This window comes from Trichoplusia ni, unplaced genomic scaffold (assembly GCF_003590095.1).
Source record: "Trichoplusia ni isolate ovarian cell line Hi5 unplaced genomic scaffold, tn1 tig00002002, whole genome shotgun sequence".
Classification (NCBI taxonomy): domain Eukaryota; kingdom Metazoa; phylum Arthropoda; class Insecta; order Lepidoptera; family Noctuidae; genus Trichoplusia; species Trichoplusia ni.
The window spans coordinates 5,008-32,111 of NW_020800181.1; the positions used below are offsets into that span (position 1 = coordinate 5,008).

The following is a 27,104-nucleotide window of genomic DNA, read 5'->3' on the forward strand; positions in this document are numbered from 1 at the left end:
GATTGGGGCTACATTGACTGAACGTGTTTCGTATCGACCTTGTTCTACAAGACAATAGTAGTGTTATGATCGACAAATTGTTGCGCTGCCGGCTCTTTGTTCCCTCGTTTGTGTACAATGGGAAGTCTCCTTGATTGTAGCCTGCAGCGTGTTGGGGCAAAAGAAATCAATAGAAGATGCTTTGTTGTTGGTTAGCTCAGATTGTTCTCGGGATTTTCTAAAAGAGTTTTGGGTAATGGGACATTTGCAGATGTAGTTTTTTTTTTAACAATGCATAAATGTTAATTTTATTTCCTCCCCCATCCCCGGTTTAAGGGGAAAAAATTTGAAGTTACATACTTTGCAAAGATTGGATGCAAAGCGGGCTTATCCCTTATACTTGCCTTTTATACCAAAATTATTGCATGATGCTTGCTTATCGCAAAGGGCTAATGATAACAGTAAAGAATTTGGTCAACGTTAAATAACGCGTGGACCACAAAACACTCAGACTAAATATCACCAATTGTTTCTAATTAATAATTCAAAGTGACCTTCACCTCAAAGACAGTATTTAACAGTACAAGTATTCAACGATAATTACAGTGTAATAACATAGATACAAACATTTCTTGGCACGTGATAAAACATTCAATGTTTGCCAATAAGCGATAGAAATGAAGGATCGAAAAATTGCAAATTCGCAGACAATCCAATTAGTACTGCAGTTATTTGTCTGACCTTTGCTGCTGGGAATAAAGAATGTTTGATTCATTCTGGATATTCAGATTAGATGATGTAACGATGTTTCTTCTCAACAAGGAAGGTTAAGGTTAATCTGCCTGGAAAATGCATTGTTTATCTTCTGTTAAATAATATTTGGGATCGTATCGCAACAACTGCATTTAAGTATTCTTATCGAATTATCTTACTGTTAAGTACAAGGTACACGAGTGAAACAACGGCTTGCTAGTAACGCACTGCCCTTTATTTTAAACAAACGTTAACGTGCGTAGGCACACGCACACATACTCAACACTCCTCCCCACCAGCTCAGACATACAAATTAATAACTAATATACTAACTTAATACAACATACATGCTAATAAAATACTTTGTAATTGACGCTCGGAAGATTGCGTCTCGACCGCCGTATGGGTGGTGGCTCAACCGTTTGCTGATCCGGTGCTGCTTCTTCTAAATGACCAGGGCTAGGCGAGCCGGAACATGCTTCCTCATATTCCTTCTCTCCCCCAGATTGATCTGGTGATGGAAGCGGAAGCGTTCCTTGAGGTGACTCGGCAGCCATATTATCAGCACTATTCTGGTCTTGTATTTCTAAAGTTGGGTCACCAGTTAGCTCCTCTATGTCTATATCTGTGTCTTTTGGTTTGGTTTTACAATCGTCACTTTTAAACAGTATAATTTGGTTTTTATGTTTTCTTTGTATTTTTGAAGTACTATCGTCTTTGATTAAATATATTACTTTGCCAATTCTTTTTAACACTGTTCCTTTACACCACGAAAACTTACTATTTACTGTTTGATTTTTATAATATACTTTGTCACCGGGCACAAAGACTTGTATATTCTGTCCTCTCGTCTTATTTTGCAAACACTGTTTACGTTTTACCACATTAGCAAGAGCCGAGGATGAAGATGACGGTGACTCGGGTTTAATTAGATCTAGCCGCGTCTTTAGCTTCCTACCGTAGACCAGCTCGGCTGGTGAAAACCCGGTTGTTGTGTGAACGGAATTTCTATAGTCAAACAAGTATTTTAAAAGTAAGTTATTTGAATTCCGCGCTCCACAACCCGTAAGCAAGCTCGTTTTGATACCTTTTTTAACTATCTTAACATAGCTTTCCGCCTGTCCGTTGCTGGCCGCGTGGTATGTTGGTGACGTCATGTGAGAAATTCCGTTCACCCTACAAAAAGCCTCAAACTCATATGACGTGAATGAAGTACCATTGTCGCTAACCAGAGTATGTGGGATACCAAATCTAGACATAAACTCGTATAATTTATCTATTGTCGCTGATGTTGACGTATCGCCTCTCATGTTATAAACCTCGACCCACTTTGTATATGCATCTACTACCACTAAAAAGGAGTTACCGTTAATAGGTCCCATGAAATCTATGTGTATCCGGTAAAAAGGCGTTGCAGGGTATTCCCAGTGTGCGATTGGTGCCCGCGTCGGTGATGGCCGCAGCTGCATGCAAACGTCACATGCCCCTATCATCCGCTCTAACGCCGCGTCTATCCCCGGAAACCACACACGCGCTCGCGCCTCTGCTTTTGTCTTAACAATACCTAAATGAGACTGGTGCAGTTCCTTTAATATTTTTCCATGCAACTTTTCCGGAACTACTACTTTGTGCCCTCTCATAATACATCCTTGTTCATACGATAATTGCGTCCTACAAGCAAAGTACGGCTTAATCGCATCATCATCTATTTTTCTTGGCCATCCATTCAACACGAAATGTACCACTCTGTTCAAGGTCGCATCTTTACTTGTCGCCTCGCGTAATAAGTTTACGGTTACAGGCAGACTGCCTTCTACCACGAAATTAATGTACGAGGCTCGATCGAGATCTGGCATCGTTGCATCTGTTTCCCGCCCGCCTCGATCCGTCCCTGCCCCCTCCGGTAAACAGGCGCGAGATAAGAAGTCCGCGGTGTTATTAGCGCTACGAACATATTCAATTTTATAATTATAACCGCTCAAAAATAATGCGTATCTTTGTAGTCTGTTTGCTGATACTTCTGGAATACCACGTTGTGGTCCGAAAATCGACAATAATGGTTTGTGATCGGTGCGGAGAATGAAAGGAATCGCCCTACCGTATAAATATTGGTGAAATCGCCTTACACCAAAAATAATTGCGGTCGCTTCCTTTTGAATTTGTGAGTAACTTTTCTCTGCAGCATTAAGTGTTCGCGACGCAAACGAAATCGGTCTCTCCGACCCATCGGTTTCTAATTGCGATAATATTGCAGACAGGCCTAACGGTGATGCATCCACGGTTAAAATTATAGTTGACGTTGAAGTTCCTATAGTAATTAACCAACCCCAAAAATGACTGTAATTGATTGACGTTAGTTGGAACCGGTGCTTCCGTCATGGCTTTAATTTTCTGCGGTGATTTATGAAGTCCATCTTTATTTATCACGTACCCTAAATAATTAACCTCATCACTGAAAAACACACACTTATCTTTTTGTAAGGTCAGTCCTGCGTCTTGTAATTTGCTTAGTACCTGATGTAATCTATCCAAATGTTCCGATCTCGTTTTACCGGTAATTAAAATATCATCGAGTAAACACAGTGTGCCGGGCACGCCACCCAACACGCCTTCTATCGCCCGTTGGAACAAAGCCGGCGCACTCGCAATACCAAAACAAAGACGAGTTTGTTTATAAATCCCCCTGTGTGTGTTTATACAAGTTAATTCTTGCGAGTCCTCGTGTAACCTGAACTGATTATAAGCATTTGACAAATCTAATTTAGTAAACTGCTGACCACCATATAATTTAGCAAAGAGTTCTGTTACTGTAGGCAAAGGATACTGATCGATAACTAATTGTTTGTTTACCCCCGGTCGAAAAATCAGCACATATACGTATAGACCCATTTTGCTTCAATACAGGCACGATGGGTGACGCATACCGAGAGTGGTCCACGGGTTTCAAAATGCCTAATCCTATTAGACGATCTATTTCTTTGTCAACTTTGTCTTTCAATGCGAACGCTATCGGTCTAGCCCTTACAAAAACCGGTTTAGCATCTTCCTTTACTTGTAATTTTACTTTAAATTTATTAAATAACCCTAACTTGTCCGAAAATACCAAAGGATAACGACCTTGCAGTGTGTGAATCAATTCATTTCCATCCACTTGTTTACAATATCTTACTGGCATAGCGAATTCTAATTTAAACTTTGAAATAAAATCGCGACCTAGAATCGGTGGACCGCCATCTCGCACGACATAAACCCACAGCCAATGTGTTGTTTTCGCATATGTCACTTGTAACTGAGCGATGCCCACACAAATAATTTTATCGCCGGTATATGATAATAATCGTTTCCTAGTCGCCGACAATGGTACATCGCTAAAATGTTTTTCATAAATACTCTCAGAAATTGCCGTTACGGCCGAACCGCTATCTATCTCAAATTTTAATTTAACTCCCGAGACCGTAACCGTTTCCGTCATCGGTTCCCCTTTAGCTGATCTAATATTAAAACACTTACCGTCATCGTCACTTTCATCCTCAGCTTTTAAATCAACAAAATTAATTTTTTTGCACATTTTACGTAAATGTCCCGTAGCATTACATTTCCTACATTTCGCTTTCGCGAACCGACACTGCGATGTTTCATGGTTATGATAGCCGCACACTTGACACTGCCCTTTGAAATCTGAACTAGGTATCGCCTTCCGTTGAGGCGGGCGTCGCCGGACCCGGCGCCTGCGTGACCTTGAACACTTCACGCGGCGCGGCCTGCTCCCCGGCACCCGCTGCTGCTCGTGCGCTCCGCGCGTTCTCCGCCAACTCCATCGCCTTGCTCAACGTCAGGCCTGCTAGATTTTTCGCGAATAGCTTTTCCCTGTCAGATCCCGGCAACATGCCCATGACAAACTTGTCCCGTAAAGCTTCCTCGACATTAGAAAATCCACAGTGAGCCGTTAGGCCGCGCAATCTTGCGGCCCACTCCGCGTATGTCTCCGCTTCATGTTGCGTTGCTTCGTAAAACTTGCACCGCTCCCCGAATCCACACCGCTTAGGAATAAAATGCTCATCCAGCAGTCTAAGCACGTCCTCGTAGGGTACGTCTTGCAGCTGTTTTGGTAACGCGAGGTCTGCTGCCAGCTTATGTGTGCCATCTGCGAGTGCGCTCAGCAAGATAGCTCGTCGTTTTGTTCCCGTCGGATCGCTCGTCTCCGTAATGTCATTTGCCACAAACCACTGCTTGATGCGGCATTTGTAGGTCTCCCACGATTGCCCATTGTGGTCAAATACCGATAAAACGCCGAACACTGCGCCGGACATTTTTACTTCTTATTTGCGTGGGTAATTTTAATCCTCGTCGCCAATGTTAAGTACAAGGTACACGAGTGAAACAACGGCTTGCTAGTAACGCACTGCCCTTTATTTTAAACAAACGTTAACGTGCGTAGGCACACGCACACATACTCAACACTTACGTGTGGCTTCTTTTTCTCTTACGCATACGGAAGTTAAACTACAATTCTCAGCACTAAGCATCAGTCCTTTTAAGTGCCTAAAAAGGGGATTTCTATCAGAAATGATTGCCCATTAGCCAGCAAGCCAATAAAACCATTTGTTTTTATCCTAACACCCACACTACATACTCTAGTCATAATAGTGGATTGTTACCCAACCTACAACTTCCAGCTCGGGGGGTTCATTACACGTGCTCACATTTGTTTATGTCAACCACACAGGCTCGTCATGCCAAGTCTGTATAATGAGCCAGGAATGTAGGCGTGACAACCCTACATATCATTACTATACAACTATTCGCGTAATACGTTTAGGTTCACTTTATTACACGGCTGTTCAAAATAAGGGTTGAAATTCTGATAAATAGACATGTATTTCTCTAAAGGTATTGTATTTTTTTATTTATATTTGGGGTAATTCCAGACACACAACATTTACTCTTTCTATTAAAAAAAAAGTCAGGTGACTTTAATGATACTTTAAACCAAACCAATTTATAGGCAATGTACCAACATTAGTTTAAACATGCAAAAGATACAATAATAATACAGTACCTTGTTAACATGATCTCTAAGTATATTAGAGTAAACCATGGCCATCGCCTCGAGGGCCATGAAGGTCATACAGCCGACCACCCACGGCACTAGAAACGCCACGTTTTCCTGAAACAAAATACATTTATGAGGACATTGTAGCTATACTATGACCGTTCTAAGTAAAACCATCCGACAGGTCGCAGAAAAGAAAAAGTTGCCGATTTAGAATATAATTTGAAGTGGAATTCTAGCGCCATGTAATCTTATGACCGTTAGGAAGTTTTTCTTTGACTTATCCAAAATGAAGTTGCAACTGCAGCTTTACTGTGACGAATCAAAATTAATTAACTGTAGTACAGCTTACTAAAGTAAAGTCAAACCAATTTGTATGCGGTGTTTTGTTCACACAAAATCGGGATAATTCCATTGGTTTCATAAAACGAAACTAATTGAACAACTGTTTTCATTGACATTGAAACGAATTAGATCAAAAAGAATTTGAGTGAATGAGATATTGACAAATAATTCAAATGACTTTCACGAAAAATACCAGAATTTTGAATTCGACATTCTGTAAATAACAATAAACACAAAAATAAAAACAGTCATAGTCGAGGTTCTACACTTAAAATCTGTACGTACCTATACTAATAAATCTAAATCAATTGAAACCATCTTATAAAAACCTACGACGCCTACAAAAGTGACGGTAGGTACGGGAATACATTTATTTCCCTTTTTTACGAGAGCACTCTCAAACTGGTATTTTAGGGGCGCATAAAATAATGTAAAAGGCTATCGTGGAGGCCTAAATAGAACTGATTTGATTAAACCTATTTTGTTGAAACCGAGATTGTTTTGGGTAGCAATAAATATCTGGGAGACATTTTCTGCGGGTGCGAGTGTGAAAATGTAATTTTATTTAATATCTAGAGTGTTTTTTTTTTGCTACAGGTATATTAGACTAAGATATCGAATAGATAGTTCAATAATTGAACCGTTTAAAACACAGCTGCTATTGGATTACTTTTAAGTTATGCCAACAACACCAATGGAAGAAGAATGAAAAAGCGTTGCCATTTCTTCCAAAAATAATGTGAACTGATGAACTCGCAAGTGAGGAAACGCGATGCCCAATCCTCGGTCTCTTCTCCTCCACGTATGTGATGAAAGTGTTTGCCCAACATTGGGTAACCAACAGCTATCATTATGTAAAGTAGCTCATATTAGCATATATTTTGCTGTCTAAAGTAAGCTCATATAAAGTAAAAAGTAAAAAACTTCCTCTTCATCATACCAAACATTTAGAACAATACCAATCTTTCTCATAAAAAATAAATACGTGTATTCTGGCCTTCATAGGCCTTCATAGACCACAATACAAAACAAATACAAAGTTTATACTACTAATACCAGTTGTAAATTGGTTAAAGCAGGTGCTATTGAATCTGACCTTGACCTTTAGTCTTTCAAAACAACTGACACTTCGAGGTCAAGCAAGAGTTCGTTGCCACCTGTCAAGTATAATTAAAACTTATTAAACATACTCACTTTATAAATTCCATAGAAGAGGAATATGCTGAGCACGATCATGAACATTTGCGTTCCTATTATCGCGAAATATGCTATCTGCACACCTGTAACAATGAAACATGCTTTTAAAACAAAAGACAATGCAAGGTTCGTATTCGGTGTCCTCATTGTAATTTAAGGGAGATACAATGGTGAATATGAACAGATGAACACATTTGATTCACTTAGAATTTTAGCCCTATTTTCAATTGGGGTTTACAAATTTAAAACAAGAAATCGTAGATAAAATATGCTTGTCTTACGCGGGGATCGAACCCGCAACGGGAGACGCACAGGGGGTTTGGTGAAATGACCAAACGCACACAGAAATGCTGTTAAAGCAAAGTATTAGTATTGTCCATCAAATTATCTACATCATTAAGAATTTATCATTTACAGGCTGTATTACCTCCTTATTACAAGTAACTTCGATAATTGCAGAAAATGTTTAGAAATAAACTAAAATTCTATTTCTCAAATAATACATTTATGACCCAGATATGCGTTACAGCTGTTAAAATATCAGCAGTAGTGAAGCAGATTGTGGTCGTAAAAATGATGGATGCCGAGTGATATTTCAGCGCAAAGTACCAAAAGGGACAAATACATTGACACAATATGAGTTACTGTACAAGGGCGCCTTCCTTTGAAACTAACCAATATGTTCGAAGTATTTTTTGTACAAAAATATGGAGGATCCCAATGTGGAGAAAAAATATTGTATTTTCTGAATGGTTAGACGAAATAATTCAATTTTGTGGATAAAGTGCAAATGAAATAAGGTCGCAAGGATTGAGTACGGAATCCTGTTTTCGTATCGTATGTGGTAATATCTTTTTTAAATATATATTTTTTCAATCCTATTTATGCTAAAAATATAATTGATACACAAATAAAAAGTTCAACGTACTCCAAAAGATAGCATTAAAAATAAAAATACCGCTGTTTTGCCTGTCTCACAAATAATTTCATTTAACATTAAAAGATCGCAGTGATAATAAAGCGTAACAAAATAAAAATGCGAGAAAAATTTAAACCATAATGTTTGAAAAACATGTTATTGCTTGGTAAGTTTGCCAGGAATATCTAGTGAATTTCACACAGGGTGTAATTTGCATAATCAAAGTTGTTTGCGCCTATATCAGCTGGCGTATGCATCGCTGACTCAACGAGTGACTTGGAAACGTTTCAAAATTGCCGCTTGATATCTTATATCAAACCGAAGGCTTTGTAGTTTTAGGAATTGCAATAGCTTTGTGTAAAATAATGTGAAAAGTCAAATTTGGGGAGGCTGCTTTGTAAAAATAGTTTAACATCTTTGAAGATGATACAAAATTGGGCAAAGGCTTCAAACAGCGGATTTGAAATTTCCAATCTAATTGGACACCTGCATGTCCAAACTATATTCCATAGTTCAATAAAAGTTCTTAAAACGAACACCTATAAACAATAACCCCGAGAGAGCCCCCAGGGCTCAGCATTCCTGTCGCCTGCAATCGTCACGTAATCGATTGAAGTGAACAAACAAATCTGGCCAAATCGATTACATCGATATCCCCAAGGGTATTTGCTCGATACTATCCAGGATCCTGCAGCCGGCATCGAGAACCGGAATCCAATTCTAGTTCACTATAACTCAATAGGAATAATGGGGAGATGTCAAGTACGGCGCGAAGTAGATACGAAGCATTGTCCCGATAAAAAGCTGCCTTAAGTCCCATTGTGGAAGACATTCGCGAAATTAAAACGGATTGCATAGTGATAAATTAGAACTAGTTGCCCTGTAGGATGCATTAAAAGCAATTTTATATTTCTTAGATTGATTACCTATATCCTGCGTAATAATTTAAGTTTAAATTTTCGAATTGAAGAACAGAATTGTATTTAACATAAACTCTATTACTTTTCATAAAAAAAATGCCTGGATCCCGAATATCGTCATCACAAACATTAAACCGATAGTTACAAGAACCTACTTCGTTGAACTCTTTTTTCCATTTTTCTTATTCTCAGATAAGAATTTTCAAGATTAAATTTCGTTAGTCCATTGAACAAAAAAGTTCTTTAATAATTTTATTTTGAAAGTCTAAAATTGAATGAAAATATCTTTCATTCTGCAGAATCATTTTAATAAAGTCGCTAAACAATCCCAGTGATTGTCTCTCAAAGTATTTTTATCCGTCAATCTTTTCCAATCCATCTTGGCATCCAATTCTCTTCGATGTTCGTAAAAGACTCAATCATCTGGATTGAAACGTTAGTACGTTATATTTTTATTATTTTCGATGTGGATCCCGATTCACTGCCAATCACGTGTCAATCGCGGTTTGTTATTCAGAATATATTCTGTTTTATTTGATATGGGATCCTAATTTGATTGTGCGAAATATATCAATTCTTGTCAAGACAAATACTTGTTGAAGCCCGAGGGTTTTCGACTTCGAAGATTTAATAGACAATAATATTAATTTGAAAATGTTGTTTTCTATTCAGTAATATATTCGGTAACTTTTGATGGTTCTGTCTCAAAATTTAGTGGATTTTAATGTATACGAAGGAATTCCGATACTGTTTCTATGCAGATCATTTTTTCTTGCTTTACAGCAGAGAAAATTTAGCTTTATGAGTAAGTAAGCACTAGTTTTATAAATCTGAACAGACCAGGTGAAGCCACTATCCAGCCAAACTTACTAACGTTAAAAACTTTCAATGGAGCAGGAGTTATAGTATTTCATATAATCCATTTATTTTATAAAGCAATATGAGCACCAAGTTACGACATTAAAAGTTTCATAAAGTCAGGTTATTTCAGGAAGATATTAAAATATACGAAGTTTGCGGACCATCTAAGAGGGTATTAGGAAATGATGTTAAACGTGTTTTTTGGCTGAAAAACGAGGATCGCTAAATATATTAAGTAAGGAACAAGATTAGCCACTTTTCCTACTAGCATGTATGATAATATCACAAAAAATGTACCTACTACATGAGGTAGTCGAAATTGGTATTACATGTACGAGTATATTACATTCCTACATAATAATATATTACAGTATTCTCAAAAGTAAATTCTAATATACCTCAGCGACAAAAGAGGCTCAGTCGCCTAGAAGGCTAAATCTAGTTCTGTTAATAAATAGCCATGTTCCACATATCTGGCTAGTTTACCGACTTGCCACAGGTGGCACTTTAATAATTGGCTATGTTTGCTGGAGTCTGAAACTAAAAGCCTTGTCACGAGCTTGAACGAAATAATAACGCTTTCAGCTAAAACGAAAAAATATAACTACATACGTATAGAGCGACACTTTTTTTCGACATGAAGTAGGCACTTAGGTTCTTGACGTGGTCTCCTAAATACTCGTATTTAGACAGTCTTCTCGCATAGCACCTTTTAAAAGAAATGGAAGGAAAAAGCTAAGAAAAATCTTCTTCTTTCAGTAAGTACCGTAGGAAAAGATTCAAAACCATAAAAAGCTTGACGTGTAACAAAAAAAGAAAGTCTACTCAAGTTTACCGCAGAAGGTGGAGTAAATACAAAGTACTAAGTTGTACGCGTAAGTAAACATGCTAAGCGATAAATACCTGTCCAAAAGAACTTAACCTCAACATATATTCGTAAACAACTTGAAAGGTATTTGACACGCGTGCTCTATTACAACAATTGTTCGCATTCCGGAAAGCGGGGCTTGATAATGAGAATTCTTCCCCTTTCATTCCAACCAGGTGGGGTCGTTGCGACTTTATATTTGTATACCTATTATTGTAATGGATTTAATTTATTCAGTATTATTTATGATGTTTTTCTACCTCAGGAGAATAAAGTCATTGCATATTTATGTTTTTTAACACATTGATTCATCATCGGCTGCCCGTCTTCCCGGCTCGGCTAAGTTATAGTGTTTTACAAGGAGCGATTGCCTATCTGACCTGCCTAACTGGCTTCTGACTACCTGTAACGACAATCAAGGATGTATGAATAACACCCGGGACCCTCAATTGAACGTGCCCTCCGAAACCATAGGAACTTGTTATGACAAAGATGGTCATCCATCAACGGACCGCCCGCGTCAAGCATACACACATTAATTAAAGGCATGAAACTAAATGAAAACGTGAGACCTACTTAGTGGGATAAAATAATTAAATTCTGATCCATTTTACCAAAGGCTTCCCAAAAGTACTCCTTTGATGAACAAAACACGTGTACCCTAAACGATTAATCGTCTATCAAGTATTACTTGAGAATCTCTTCATTGTGCAAGCGGTACTCGAGGACCCAAGAAACTTGTGCTCATCTAAGCAAAGGTATTTCGGGACCTTCCAAAGTGGATGTAAAGCGTATCCTCTTCACATAATTGGTAGATGAACATCATTACGGAGTTCCAAGAAGTCGTGAATTGTTAAGGTTTTTGGTGAACTATTTATTGTCTCGTGTCTTGGGTATTATGGTAATGTATTTGAATTCTATTGACTACTGATTATTGCTTGGCATTTTTATTTTTCATATGCTTGATATACCACATAGTTTCAGGTTTATTAAACCGTCCGTGTAGACTGACGTGATTTTAATTCCCTGCTGTAAGTATTCTCAGGACTGCTGTTGCCTTCATCATTGTTAATTAGTTACAGTAGGTTGGTACAACTAATATGAATTTATAACCCTTTCACAGCTAAAACTTATAAAATTGTTAAGTACGACACTCAATCAAAAACTACACACGAAACCTAACTTTCGTACGTTTTTTTCATCGTCTCTACATCCTCAACATTGAACGTGAGCTTTCAACATATTTCTAATGCGAAGACAACAATGCTGTACATTCCCCCATTATAACAAGCCAAGAGCACAATAACTAAAATATAGTTTCAAGAAAATACTCACTGAAATATGTTAAGCTCATGAAAAGGTTTTCGTTGTTCACTTAGAAGTTTTCTAGGGACCGTGTCGCAAGATGGACGAAATTACGCCAGAGACGAATGGCGGACATTGTGGTGTAGTGCCGTCTGCCCGAGCGGTGAATTGTTTCACTTATGTCCTTTATGCTTTATAGCCAGATTTAAGAAGGCTATCATGTTATTTTCGTTTAAAAGAGTTCTTGTTGTTTTTTTGTAAGTGGGTGTTATTGTGAATTGTGTTTAAATGAACTGGTCTCTGAATGTTCCTTTCTTTTTATAGAAGAGTTTTTTAATTTTACACCATTACAAATCTGTATACGTAGAATCCTCTTTCTGTTTGAAGATGTTTCTTATTTATTTAAAATCAGGATTAAAATCAGGATCCGTGGATTTAATTCTCTAGTGCACTCACAAATATTTAAGTCGTATGCACAAATACCTACACTTAGGACAAGCATTCGTGGGCAACACAAACGCTTGTTCTATACGAGGATCAAAGCTGCGACACGTCGCGCAAAGTGAGTTAAGCATAGTTACCTTAACACTCGGAAAGCCGTGATTTCATTTAACTATTTTCAGTTTTTTATCCACTCCTTTATTTAAATGAATGATCAATTTATTTCAACACGTTTGTTTGTGTGTACACACATTTACATACAAAGAGAGGGTGACGATAATCAAACAACCAGCATTGTCACTTCATTTAGAGAATTTGGGCCTACCTTAATCAAATCAACCAATTCAATTCCCCAAGACAAAATTAAATTACACAGGGTGTATACTGAAAAAAGGTGATTCACAAGATTACTGTAAATGGGATCCCCTATTTCTGTGGAAGATAATAACCGTCTAAGAACAGGAAGCTTAGGTAGTAATGTAAGACAGGGTGAATAAGAAATACCCAGTGAAAAGGTTCCCTTGTATAATTCATTTGTGGGGTACATAAGTACTCGGAGTGTGCTGCATAAGTAGGGTCAAACTCTTTGTATGGGATGCTTTCGTCAGGACATTGTGGGTTATGTTGGATGCTATAGTATTGTGTTGCACAGGGTGTGGTGTTTGTCCAGAAAATGAGTCGATATTAGCACGATTATCTTTGGTGTAATGTAATCAGATCAATTCCAGCCCGCCAATCCCTATTGCTTTCCGGTCTAAGGCTTCTTTCCATGAATTTTCATGGCTCACAGCGGCTGCCATTACAATTCAGTCAGTCAGTTTTCGAAAGGAACCTAGTCAAAGTTCAGTTTTACTATTTTTCTTTCTTAGATTATTCGTGTATGTTTTTGATATTTCAGTTTCATTCATTATATCCCCAAAGTACATGAAGAATTATGAATGCTAAGAAAACATCTGAACAATCCCGCGGTGTCGGCGAAAAATATAATGGTCCATCTTCGCTAAATTGTTTCGATGAACTCGTAACAAGCATATTCCACTCAGTTGAGAGATTATGCAAATTCATAAACCTCTTAAACGCTTTGCGAATTTCCCAACAAAACATTTAAAGGACTGAGCTTGCTAACTGATAAAAAGAATTTAAGAATTCTCAACAAAAATTTATACAAATGACTCGAATGAACTTTTATTCTTTAAAGTGCTTAAGCTAAAATTTCTTCTTTTTAAAAATATTTTTTATCAAAATATTCATTATCTATATTACTGTTTTTCTTTTTTGATTCTATTCAAAAGAAGTCGACAAATATAATTGTTATTAGTAGACCTAAATTAAAACAAGAGCCGAACAGCACTCAGTATATGTAGGTCAAAGGCGAAATAGTTTAGCGAATTTAAATCGTCATTCATATCTCATAAGTTCCGCAAACTACGAAAGGCAATTTCCATATGATCAAGGAAATTATGAACACCATCAGAAACGGGACGTTTTCTAATACAAGGATGTTTACATCAATTTCATATAAACTGGTTTCCCTAGAAGCTAATTTTAAAATTTACCTCACAGCGTCGCGCGCATGTGGGATTTAATACTTTATTATATTAGGCATTTAATCATTTTGGCTTACACGAATTTTCGTTTACAAAGTTGAGCTTAAGATTATATTTTGTGATTTTGCATGATTTTTACGAGCATTTCATAAAGATTTACGAGTAAGTTGCTTCCTTGAGAGTCTCATCATTTTGTTTCTGGTGCAATAAATGTTTATCTACTTTTGGGAAAATAATGATAATGTATGTAAATAAGAGTTTCAGTAAATCATATACGATTTTTGCGCTCTTCTAGAGATCCGTTCATATCCCTAACGTATGCATTTATTGATATAGATTGGGGTGAGGCCGCGATAAGTGAATACGCATTAGATGAATGTTCATAATGGGGCTCCACATCAACTTTGACATTCGGGGTCTCGGGGTGACGCCAAGTGACCGTTGACATTAATCTTTGACATTTCAGAAGCTCAATTTGTCATTTACTTGCTTAGTTGAAGGATTGAGGATTAAATCTAAGTAAGAAATGGTTTTAAGTATTCATACGTCTATCGATAAACACTAGAGGTAAGATTAATATATGATGCAGAAAGTCGTGAAGGTGTTGTAAATGCGATGTCTTCAGAATACACAAGTTATTGCCTAATTTTGAACGGTCGATTTTAGAACTGTAACTAGGAAAGTTACAGTTATAAAATTGACTATTCAAAATTGAGTAATGTTTATAAATTAATTTTCTGAGAACCCCGCAATTCATTTACCACAACTTCACATTTGGGTTACAGACCTTTTTCTCTTTACTCATTAATTCAGAGAGTTAATAACAAGCTACCGTTTAGAGTTAAAGAAAAGTCCAAACCGTCGCTTCATTAAATAAAAAAGGGTGACATCTAACATAAAAATCTGTAACAAATTTACAACTTAAATTAAGTGGCACTGCCATCAAACCGATGTTTCATGGATACGCAAAAGAGGTTGACGTTTGCATTAATAAAATATATCTTTACCTGTGTTATAAGCTGTCAAATATGACTATTCCTATAGTGGAAGCGAGATAGACAACACTCTTCATAATGGTGTCTCGCTCTGACAACGTCAACTGTCTTATATAAACAGCTCGTGGTAGGCTCTAGAGCTACGTCACTGAAACTAAAACGGATAATGTTCTAGGTATATCGTATCGTTCTATATTCATAGGATTGGGAAATGCGAAGATAATATATTCTAGGAACGTGTTAGCGAACGTGCTGGAGTTATGAGGTAAGGTCTGTTTGTGTAGGACCTTAGTTGTGGGCGCAAAATCTTTGATAAATCAGCGGTTGCTGATACAGTGATATAGTTTGATATCTTAGAATTTCTTTCGGTGACTCGACGTTGATGTCATGTCGTATCGTATAGGCAAAGCCGTCAATAAAGGTAGTAAGAAAATGCGTAACTCAAGCAGTACCAAGGTCACTTGAAAATTGATTATAATTGGAATAAAATAACGTGAGATTATAAAAAAAATCAATAAATTCTTATAAAATTCATAGGTCATGGCTTCATAAATAATCGGAGTAAAAATGAGGCAATTAAAATTAAAAAACATGAAATCATATCATAATCTATGGCCATTTTCTTTTATTCTTAGACGAGGTATGTTCTCAGAAGTAACTACTATTATAGCTTAGTTAAAATAAATGAGATATGAAACGCCGAAGATGACATAATTTCATATTTTTTGGTCACTTATTGAGTTCTTTTTCAGGATTCCACTTTTCGAGATCCAACTAGACCAAGTCTATAATATATACCAAAAGCAATACAGTAATAATTACTCCCAAAGCTATAAATTCAAATGTAGTAAAGCTTGTTAATGTGTTATTATTATTGATGAGGGCTGCAGCACAATAAACTAGGTTTCCTTTATTGGCCATTATCTCGGTGCAATATCTGATTTATCGGCTTTTACCTTCTATTGCATCATGGATCGGTTTTCTGTAAGATTTCTTGAACATTATCTGGCTAAATTACGTCATTTTTATATAAAACCTTTATAGACAGTTAAGTAAATCCTCATTTTATATTTGAAACGTATAATTTGGATTAAGCCTGTATTCGTTAAGAATCTTCAAGTTTTTGTATTTATCTTGCAAACATAATTATATAGGGAGATATAACGAGTGCTTTTCTTTTATGTGTAGTCTTTTCCCTATGAGATTTTTTAAACACGCCAGTGGCGTTCTTAACAATCTTCTTAAAACTACGAATACACACTTACGTAGGTTGTTAAATTCAAAGCTTCGAAGGATTTGAATAAATAAGGTTTTATTCTATCTTGGTCAGCATGGCCTCGTATGCGAGCGAGAATGGAAGTGGTCTTATTCATTTAAAATTCTCTTTACAGTTATTTTATGTACACCTACGAAATTCGCCACACCTGAATTCTAAGAATTTTATTGCATTTCGGAGTGCAAGATCGGGAGAATTTCGAAATGTTGGAATGAATATTTTAAGAATTTATAGTTATTTTGAAAGTTGGAAAATGTGGCTTTAATACGAATAATAATATGACGTGGGTGTGCTAATCTGAGTCTTACGAATACAGTAATAAGATACGGTATATGTTTCATTATCATAAATATCTTTTACTTTTAGTTTTTTAATAGTCCTTTCACGTGGCGGCGAGAAGACTGGCCTGTCTTTATGAAACATGAGCCATGGTGCGGAAGACTGGCCATAATGACTTCATGGAAATCCGAGTGGTTGACGTCACCACGTGAAATCCACAGTTCACAACGTCTTGTAGGTTCGATCCACGTATAGACGACGCATGGATTAGATTCCAACAGCAGAAGTCGTTTATAAAAAAAAAACTTTGTAAAATAGTTCATTCAGCTTGTTAAGCACTGGTTTAGTAATAGTAAGTTATACTAATCATGCAAATAATTTATCGGAACCAGAAAACAATTGCAATTACACGTTCAATTGTTTAAATTTTGCAAATCAAATCAGGTCAAATACTAGCTATTATTGCTCTAAATGAAATGGATTTGTGTTACACATAATAATATATTGAAATCGTAACTCATAAATAGGTTGAAATCAAAATGAGTTGCGTGATAGGGGTGATTTTAGTTCGTTCGATTACAAATATTAATATCATAATTTTAGAGAAAAAATACTAGCACGCTGGAAATATTGACAACGGCACGGATAGCCGAGTCCGGGTTCGAACCTCGCGTATTCTTTAGATCGGTATGCCTTTACCCAACTTGGTCTTTCGAATACTGCTGTATTTATGTGATTATTTTAGTGCCTTGCAAATCAATGTATGGATTTGTATGCACGGAGCATAAATTCTAATATCCATCGATGCTAATATTCCTTTTCCAAATTATATGCATACTTTAACTTAATCCCACTAATGTTATAAAGGCGAAAGTTTGTGAAGAAACGGCTGAACCGATTTTAATAAAATTTGGTATGGATTTAGCTTACACCCTGGATTAATACATAGGCTACGATTTATTACGAGAAAACATCTTATTTTCTATCCAAGCGGACGCGAGTAACAGCTAGTTATTCCAATAAACCACAGTGACAGATGGAGTAACAAAACAATGTCAAACAGTTCAATGTTCAATCCTTCCAAGTATGAGAATAGTTCTGTGCCCAGCAGTAATATATAATTTTATTTATATTAAATCTATGTATTGGTTTGAGGTAGTCATAATTCTTCTTTTAATACAGTATCGGGAAAATCGTTTTTTTTTTATTAATTCTGCCACAAATCTAATTACGATCGAAATAAACGTTATAAATAATTTAATTATTGACTCGATTTTGTTTATTTTGAGTTACGAGTATCATTCGAACCACATCTGATTACCTATCGAATGCGGTTAGTTCCCGAGCGTAATTAAATCAAAAACTGTTTGATGAAATTAATTGGGTTTGATTAAAACTCTCGAGTGATCGGGAGAAAATAAATATGATTCCAATTTTAAGATACATAGCTACAAAGGGTTTCATTATACAGGTATACAATAGGGTTTCAAACCCATGATTTGAAGTGACCCATGATGAGTGATTGAAATACATGATAAGAACAGCAAAAACTAACAAAAAACATAACATAAAATAAATAAAACATATAAAGCGTCACTGAATCACGCAATCATCTTGCATTACTATAAGCATTCAGATAAGACCACCTTCCATACAGCCTCAAACGCATCACAATGATACGTATGTCATATTTCTCGTGAAACCCGAAATGGGGTATGGGCATTGTGCTTATCTGTGAGAAGTACAGTCTAATGATACCCTGCCTTTTTAATCATCGAGGTATGTAAGTAAATTCACGTTTCAAATAATAGTCGTTATAGAAGGTACGGAAATCATCAGCGACGTTGCTCAGACTGCATTTTTCAGCCCTCGTTAACCACGCCTGTGTCCCATTTCAACACACAACTCGTTATAATATACTCGAAGAATTTATTATTTCTAACTAAAATATGTGTCATTTTGCAGATACCAAGCAAGTTTTTACTTTGTACCGCTAAACATTCCAATAGACACATTAAAATGAGCTCACAATATCTTAATTTATGAACTCCAACATTGCACTGGTCTAGTTCCAAAAAAATAAATTCTTTTTCATATTTTTTCCCAACACACTCATATTTTATCCGCAGTCACGTCCAAAAGCGAAAAAACCGAACGAAATGATGTCAAAAATAAAACTACACACTGCTTCCTTAACAGGTAGCACGAAGAAAATATAGCGACATTTATCATCCGGTTAGCATACATTGCGCGTTCGGAACGCCATAAGCGCTGACAAGAACACACTTATGTATAAATGTATAGGGTACCGAATCGTAGCATGAATAATATAGCGATATTTCTCGGTAATAACGACCTTGGTATCAATGTTTACATTACATATTACAGGCGCCGTTTGTATTGATATACGAGGGTTAGGGAGGAAGGTGGCTTTTTTGATAAAAGTGCGAGATTTTTCTTATGATTTTCACCTTGTTTGGATTATCCTTGTATTTATGAGACACGATTTGTTTGACCACCTTCAGACTTGTGTCATCTAATGCCTTCGAGCACACTTCTGATAAAGAATAAGGTAGCAATATTATGACGACCCCCGCAGTAAGGAATTTAATCGTTGTGCCTTGGGGGTTTCTCAAACATTCAAGTCACATGCACGAAGACACTCAAACCCTGGACAAGCATTCGTGGATCAGGCACTCTTTCTACGTCTTCTTTAATCGTGACCGTGGGTTTCGCTTGGTGACCTCAAATACTCGGAAACCCTTGTAGTCAACAATGAATGGAAAAAATACGGTTTCTCAAAATGTTATTACACTAGTGTAAGTCACAGTAAGATTAAAGGTTTCAAGAAAATTGCATTCACATATAAATATGGAGAGAAAATTGCTTCGCGAAGTCAGAACGAATTTGAATCACAAATCTAAAATTGTAACAAAAAGAAAACGCAACGCCGAGGCGACGAAGACAATTGTCTGAGCAAAAACCTTCCATTTTCTATTAACTCAGTCCAATACCAATTGAAAGAAAATAACACTTAATTTTCTCACAATGCCAATCTTGGACCGTAACGAATAACTCGCAATAATTAATATTGTCGATGAATCAAAGAGAATCGTTCATAATTGAGTCGATGAGTAATTTCTCCGTCTCTAGACACTTTTTACGAACGAAATTGTTTCTTTTGTAGCCAACGCCCAACGGGAGATATTTCGAGCTTCAGAATAATGTGCAAAGAAATCTTCATTCACTTCCTCGTGATTTGAATATTCATGAATTGATATTGATAAAGGTTCTATAGGTGGATGGTACGAAAATGACGATTCTTTTGAACGAAGGTGAGGTTTATTGGGCTGTTAAATGAAGAGATTGGGCTTATAAAATTCGATGGATACTTATAGAGATTTAACGGTGGATATCGGTAATCGATATTTTATTAGGCGAGAGATAGATTAATATTGGGACAGAGTGCGGTTACCTAATAATAAAACGTGAAATTGTTAATAAGCGAAATGGAGATCTATATATCAGTAATATGCATAATTATCGAAGTTATTGCAATAATGTAGATATTATACATATGTCAGCTTCTGTATTGGGGGCACAGGTATTGTTGGTAACATGCAAAAATAATATTATTTCATTTTGTGCACATGTAGCTTTGGACAATCTGCAAGCTAGTGACTTAAGATAATCATCTTGGGAGATTATGTATTTTTTTTACAGAACCAAAGTCAAAATAATGAAGATTAAAACCAAGAATTTTCAAAGTAAAATTTTAATCTGACAGTATATTACGGCTGTGAATTTTCAGCTAAGCCCCGTTGAATTTTGCTTAACTACTTGCCCGGTTTTTGTGTCCTTGATGCTCAGCCGAGTGAACTAGAAAATTCATGAAGCCCTAAGTGTGTTGGAGGTTTAATGACTAAGCATTATGAGAATAGAATATGAGGTCCGATGCAGGCTCACATTTTTGGAGATCACCAAATATAAATACGTTATAATTTTCAGATGAATTTTGGAGACCTGTATCACATATCCAAAAATAGTTTTTGGCTGGTAAAATTTTGCTTACTTGAATTGTGCCCTTACATGAATAAATATTAATCCTTTACCCGTTTCGGCTTCAAGTTTCACTATATTTGGTGAGTCAGCTGTATACCACAAACACACACAGACAGACCGCAAAATACAGAGAAACAAATATAATATATATCTACCCAAAAAGTTTATGCAGTTTTATGCCTCAGATCTACTGATCAGTTCCATGGCACGTAGAAAAGCAAAGTTTTCACTACTTTTTGTCAGGTAGTATTATCCCTTTTGTCCCAAAACTGTAAAACCTTTGTGGTTTACGGGACAAGAGTTTTCCTTGTCTGCCCAGGGCAATGGGGATTTACGAGTTTGTATCTACAAAAAAAAACAAGAGATAATGTATGTAACCCAAACTTCATTTATCCCACTCAAAGCATCAACTAAACCTTACTACTGAACTAGGTTTAAAATAATGGGTTGAATAAACATTCAGACATGATTGTTCGATATCTCAGTAGCCTATATTTGTAAGAGCCTCTTGTATTCAATTAAGAAATAATACTAGACCCTAGTTATTGTATTGAGCTCCCAATACAACGTAGTTATTGAGCAATCGAAATAACAATAATTGGCTTTGACTTACGTAAGACGTTATAGATATACATTATTGAATTCGCGAAAGGACCTTTACAATTAAATCTGTCTGTACGGGTAATAGACTCACAAAGCCATTGACCACAATGCACGATGTATCGCAAGTTCCATTCCCGCATTAGACATGTATTTTTGTGTTTGGAAAATATTTGTTCTAAGTTAAGGTGTGTTTGTTAAAATTCGTAAAATTGCAAGGAGTATCAAGAAAAAGGAAAATAAATCGTTTTAAGTCAGAACAGAAGGCTAATGTCGTGTATATCTATGCCCCAATTCAAACGAATCATATTCAGTAGCCCAGTATCAGAGGACATTTGTTTTAGTCTATGTCACATTTTCACCGATACCATTTGATTGAGTGCCTATTCTCCAAATATACTGTAATTCAGGCAGTATCAATGTTCGTCAGTTTATCTTTCTGTATTTATGGCAAAAATTAATCGTTTGGGCTCATAATTGAAGACCCTCGCATTTTTACGACCGCAATCCATTGAGTTTTATACCATCAATCATCTGAGTTTGGTTAATATTGCTGTGTATCTGTTGATATCATAAAACAACTGGTATTTATCAACTTTTTTGGTAATGATAGGTTGTTTGTATAAAAATACACACAAAGCATATTTATTACTTTTGTTGTTATCAAACAGATAAGGGTTGATTAATATGTTTAAATTAACCTGTGTTTCAGTTCCAAACTGAGACCGAAAAAATATAGTTCATCTTTCGGGCATTGTTTAATATGTAATTGCTTATTTATGTTTCTACTTTACGGGTGTATCTAACAGTAGTTCATACTCCTAAAAGGCTAAGGCGATTTGAAAGATTTTTTGAATACGCGTATTTTTCTGATGGAAATAGAAAATAGATTGATTTTATTTTTGTCACTACCGTTGTTTTCATATACTTAATTAAACATAATTGTTTCTTTTACATTCTAAATGTAAACGAAAAACTAATAGCTACCGATTAGTTTCTGACAATAGATTCGTTTTTACAAATCAAATTAAACTAGAGCCTTTTTGCAAAGTTCAAAGAGGCCAGCATACAGTTAATAATTGCCGGTCGTCCAGTAATTGGGTATCGCACCCCACTTTCAAATAGTATTTTGTTGGCAAAAAACTTTCGGCAGTCTTTTTACTTTGTAATAGGTTTTCTTTGAAGATAGTTAGACCGTTGTTAGTTCAAAGTGAAAAAAGTTTTTCTAAGTTTAACGTACTTTTTGTTTCGTGATTTTCATTATTTTAATTGGATGCGTTGCTGTTTTGTTTTTTGTTGCTTTTGTAACAAGTATGTTTGTGTGTGTTTTTTTAAGTATAAGATTATGGAATAAAAATTGTCAAAAAGTGAAAAATTCATAGCATTATGAAAGGACTTCTGAGCATTGTTTGTCTTATTTGAGATAAATGATAATTTAGATTAGATAATTGTGCTTACCATAATAAACGTCGTCTAACTCCTTATACCTCTTCGCATTAACACCGATCCGCCAACTGTACAACAGCACCACTAGTATTGATATATTCTGAAACAAACGAACTTCAGTTACTTCATGATTTACATGAAATATTTACTAAACGGACACACACCAAAAAAGGGAGATCTCTTAATACTTAATTTATACTTCAATATCAATAATTATAAGTAAGAAGATAAAAAGGAAAACCCTTTTTTTTGAGTTTCTGACCTTCAACCTTCACACAATTTAGGTAGATAAATTCTAAGGCAGAAACTTCATATAAAGTCAAGTCACTTCACAATCAGATAAATGAATCTACAGGTACCTCGCATTTCTAAGTAGGGCAAAGTTAGTCCCGAGTTTAATTGCGTAAATACATAGCCCTATCTCGCTCAAAATAGATGGGGGTAATAAAGACAGAAGATGGATAACTATAGTATTTTATCTCCTCGTTTGAAAGGGAATAGGCAGTAATAACGTGCTTTAAGGGTGCCTTAATCCGTAATACAATAGTTTATGACGTCATTATTGGCAGTAACTTCATTGTGTCAGATGTGGTTAAACATTTCTTTCATGGATTTGTTAAGGAACAATTTCAGGAATGGGTTCTTGATCTAATAATTCCGAGGTATTACACAGGTCTTGATTTGTGTGAACGGCTCCATTTAAATCCCAGCTATGTTTCAGTCGGCCTTTAGTCTAACTCTAACCGAATGCAGTTAAGTACCAATGTTTTACAAGAAGCAACTGCCTATATTCTGAACTCCTCAACCCAGTTAAGTGGCAACACGATACCCCTTAGTAAGACTGGTTGTCAGACTTTCTAGCTTCTGACTACCCGGGAAGACTGTTAAAAATGTATGAATAACACCCGGGATCCACAGTTTTAAGTGCTTTCCGAATCACCTAAGAACTCGTTATGACATAGGTCACCTATTCACGGACCGTCCGTATCAAGTGTAGTTTATCCTGTGGTCGATCAATTTGTGCAAATACAGCTTAGGCACGGCCATATTTAAAATATTCTGATCAATATTAAAACGTATGTCAGTATTGTTACCTATAGGAAAATAGCTCTACACAGATTTATACCAATGTCTTTATTAAAAGTTAAGGAAGATTGCCTGTTGATATAACGTGCCCACTATACTGCTTAATAAATTACACTCTATAAATAAAAAAAGGTGTATGACCGCTACATTTGACGTCACTGCTACGCCTCTACGAAATTTGCTACGGTCACTTTGTTCACCGCTACGGAATCAATTGCGTTAGTAAATACCATTATATTATAGGAACTACATTATTTTTTAAGAAATCGATTTTAATAATCATTCATGTTGAAATAAAATTATCGAGAATATATCCTAATTTTCCCAACTGATACACATAAAAAATGTAAAACACCATTTTATTTCTTTTCAACTTAAATAAAAGGATTTTTATATCTGACCACAATGGTTCCAATTCTCCAAACCATAATTAATACGTTAATTCAAAAACGAATGCTAATTACTTTCAGAACAGCGAAATATGATAATTTATCTTTTGTCCAACCGCAGTAAACGTGGCTTATTCTTCTTTATTGACCTTGCGTATTCGACGATTCTATCGATAAATTCAGAATACAATGCTTGCAATATCAAAAGTATTCATTGTAAAGGTACAATTAAAACGTCAATGGAGATTGTTATCAGCTCGTTAATTTGAATGAACTTGGTGTTGGCCATGGCGTGGTGGGGAAAAGCTTTCAATGGGTTTTGTCAATAGTGCCATTGGCAATAAACATTAGTGCGGGCATTGTTACCGCGCCTAGTAAACAATTCGGTGATTACAATGATTTTATGGGTTTAGGTGTGTCCTCCTATTTGTTGTTGCCTTTTTGTAATAGAACTTTTTCGTGTTTGAGTTTAATTGTTTTTGTTAAATGCGAAGTATTTTCTTATTACTAAAATGTGATGGCAAGATTTTTTTTGTTAATATGAGTTTAATAACACGTATATCAAGAGTAAAACATTCCATTGCACATGGCATATTATGCGAAAGGCCTACCTGGAAATATGTGTGATATTTTTTTGTGGTCTGTCGACGAGTTTAGCTATAAAATAATATATCTTTAGCCCGTAAAAACACAATTCTTGTATTATATCTTCAAGACAACTTCAAGAAGACAACTTCTTGAAGATATAATACAAGAATTGTTGATTGAACTTTTATTCAAATATATTAGCTAATATTGAGCCAATTATTCTACAGGAAAGCATCATCCGCGTGCACGATTCAGAACACCAGTTTGCTTGAACTTGTGCAATACTGACGACACTTGCACAAACTTGGCGCCGACATCTGTTCACTTCGTGCTATCGAAACTTCGGTAATAGCCGCAAGTTATACCAACGGACTTTATCAGGGAATGTGGAACTGTTTATGTGCCTGCATTTATCAAACGTGTAGAAAAAGACTTTAGTGTGGAGTTTGAAGAATACTATTTTATTTATCTGGGTGCTATGTACGAAGTTGTAGAAGTACAAAAAATAAAACTGCCAGTTTTCTCAAATCTAAAAAAAAATATTGTTACTTGTCTTTACAGTATAGATGAAAGCAATTTCGATGACCCAGAATACTCTGGTTTCCGAGAAAATTATCTTTAATTCCGTTTATTATTTCTTAATTTTCTTCTGTGCTATTTTTATGAAAAATTAAACATTTTTAACGATGAAATAACGCTATACTAACAAATCCAGTAGAAAATATTTTACCATATTGTTTTAACTGTTGGCAAAACAATATGAAACACATAATTTAATATTTAACAAAAGAGTTCACATTATATTAAGTCCATACAATCGCAAGCGTAGCAGTTCCCCATTACTTAATACTTGTCACCTAATCAACACCCTTATAATAAAGAAGTCGACCTAATTAATGTACATAATTAATTCCCACGAAACATCCTAAATAAAACAAGCTGAACTTTATAACTCGAGGAGTGCTGACCCAATTCCGATGTGGTTACCTTTGTTATATACCCCTATGTATTATGTAATGGCTTCGTTCATTTACGTTAGCGCTCACAGATGTTGCATAATTTTATCATGCGTATCCACGCATGATATGGTCAGTTTATATTAAATGAGCGCGGGTTTGAATTGCGATGGTATTCGAGCGGAATTCCAGCGCAATATGTTTTGTTGCTATTCCAGTTTTTTGTTGCTCCCTTTTCATTCACCGTTGTCCGGTATTTTCTATTATTCATTGTTTTATTACCGTACACATTCATTGAATATTTGCAAGCGTTGAAGAATAAAAGAGTCGTTCGATTTACGATTAATAAATGGTATATTTTTTTTCCCAACCATTTAGCATTTTGAATTTCGATGGTAATACTATTTTTATATTTTTGTTGTTATAAATGTCAGTATTTAACGACGCCTCTTAAAAAAATGTATGCGATTAAACTTATATTTTTTTAATGTATCAACTGAAATCTTTAAATAGTTTATCTTAATCTTAGCTCAAGATAAGGAAACAATAAACACCTTACAAACTAAGTTCTAAGTCATCATTTTACATTTACAAAATTAAAGTTATTGGGATCTGAAATACGTGCAAAACTTAGAAGTACTTTATTAAATGATGTAACGGTTTACTCACGCGTATTTATCGGGGTAGCCCGACTAGTTTCGGACCCGACGCGAGATAGACGCGGCGGGGTCGCGAGTCGAACTGTTCGACTCGCGACCCCGCCGCGTCTGCTCATGATTAAGGACTCCGGTTGGGTCCGAAACTAGTCGGGCTACCCCGATAAATACGCGTGAGTAAACCGTTACATCATTTAATAATGAATCAGTCTCACGATAGTTATTATAAAAATATTAGAAGTACTTTACATCTCAATATTGCAAGCCCTTGGCAGAAACTCGACTTAATAATTCTGTAAGTTACACTCACGAGGAGTTATGAGTTTTTAGTCAGTATTCTTCCAAATCAGAACGTCAGAACTCTTAGATCCTAAAAAAATAGTTAATTACCCATCTGCCATCCCCATTTGTAGTCCCCGTCTGAAGGAAGTTTAAAGAATTAAAAAAACTTCCAAGACTGCAGATACATTTTTAAATTAAGTACTATAATTATTCATCACTATAAAGGTTCTATCACAAGTCGAGACAAAGATAAATTGCTTTCGCAGCTTAAACTTACCCTAATAAGTTATTCGCGTAACTT

General features: G+C 35.9%; 2 protein-coding genes across 2 annotated transcripts in view; both read right to left on the minus strand.

The window, feature by feature from the left end:
* Positions 1–945: 945 nt before the first annotated feature.
* On the minus strand, positions 946–4,301 carry LOC113507416. The gene is made up of 2 exons (XM_026890276.1): positions 4,243–4,301; positions 946–1,598 (listed from the first exon to the last, which is right to left on the minus strand). Exons 1-2 carry the CDS (start codon positions 4,258–4,260, stop codon positions 1,083–1,085), a joined length of 534 nt encoding a protein of 177 aa, XP_026746077.1. The 5' UTR covers positions 4,261–4,301; the 3' UTR covers positions 946–1,082.
* Positions 4,302–5,250: 949 nt separating this feature from the next.
* LOC113507415 overlaps positions 5,251–27,104 on the minus strand; it is a 32,588-nt gene continuing 10,734 nt past the window's right edge. The window contains exons 2-5 of the mRNA XM_026890275.1: positions 22,859–22,946; positions 7,325–7,410; positions 5,792–5,899; positions 5,251–5,274 (exon numbers count right to left, since the gene is read on the minus strand). Of these exons, the coding sequence (XP_026746076.1) occupies positions 5,251–5,274; positions 5,792–5,899; positions 7,325–7,410; positions 22,859–22,946 (306 nt within the window). The remainder of the gene's footprint in view (positions 5,275–5,791; positions 5,900–7,324; positions 7,411–22,858; positions 22,947–27,104) is intronic.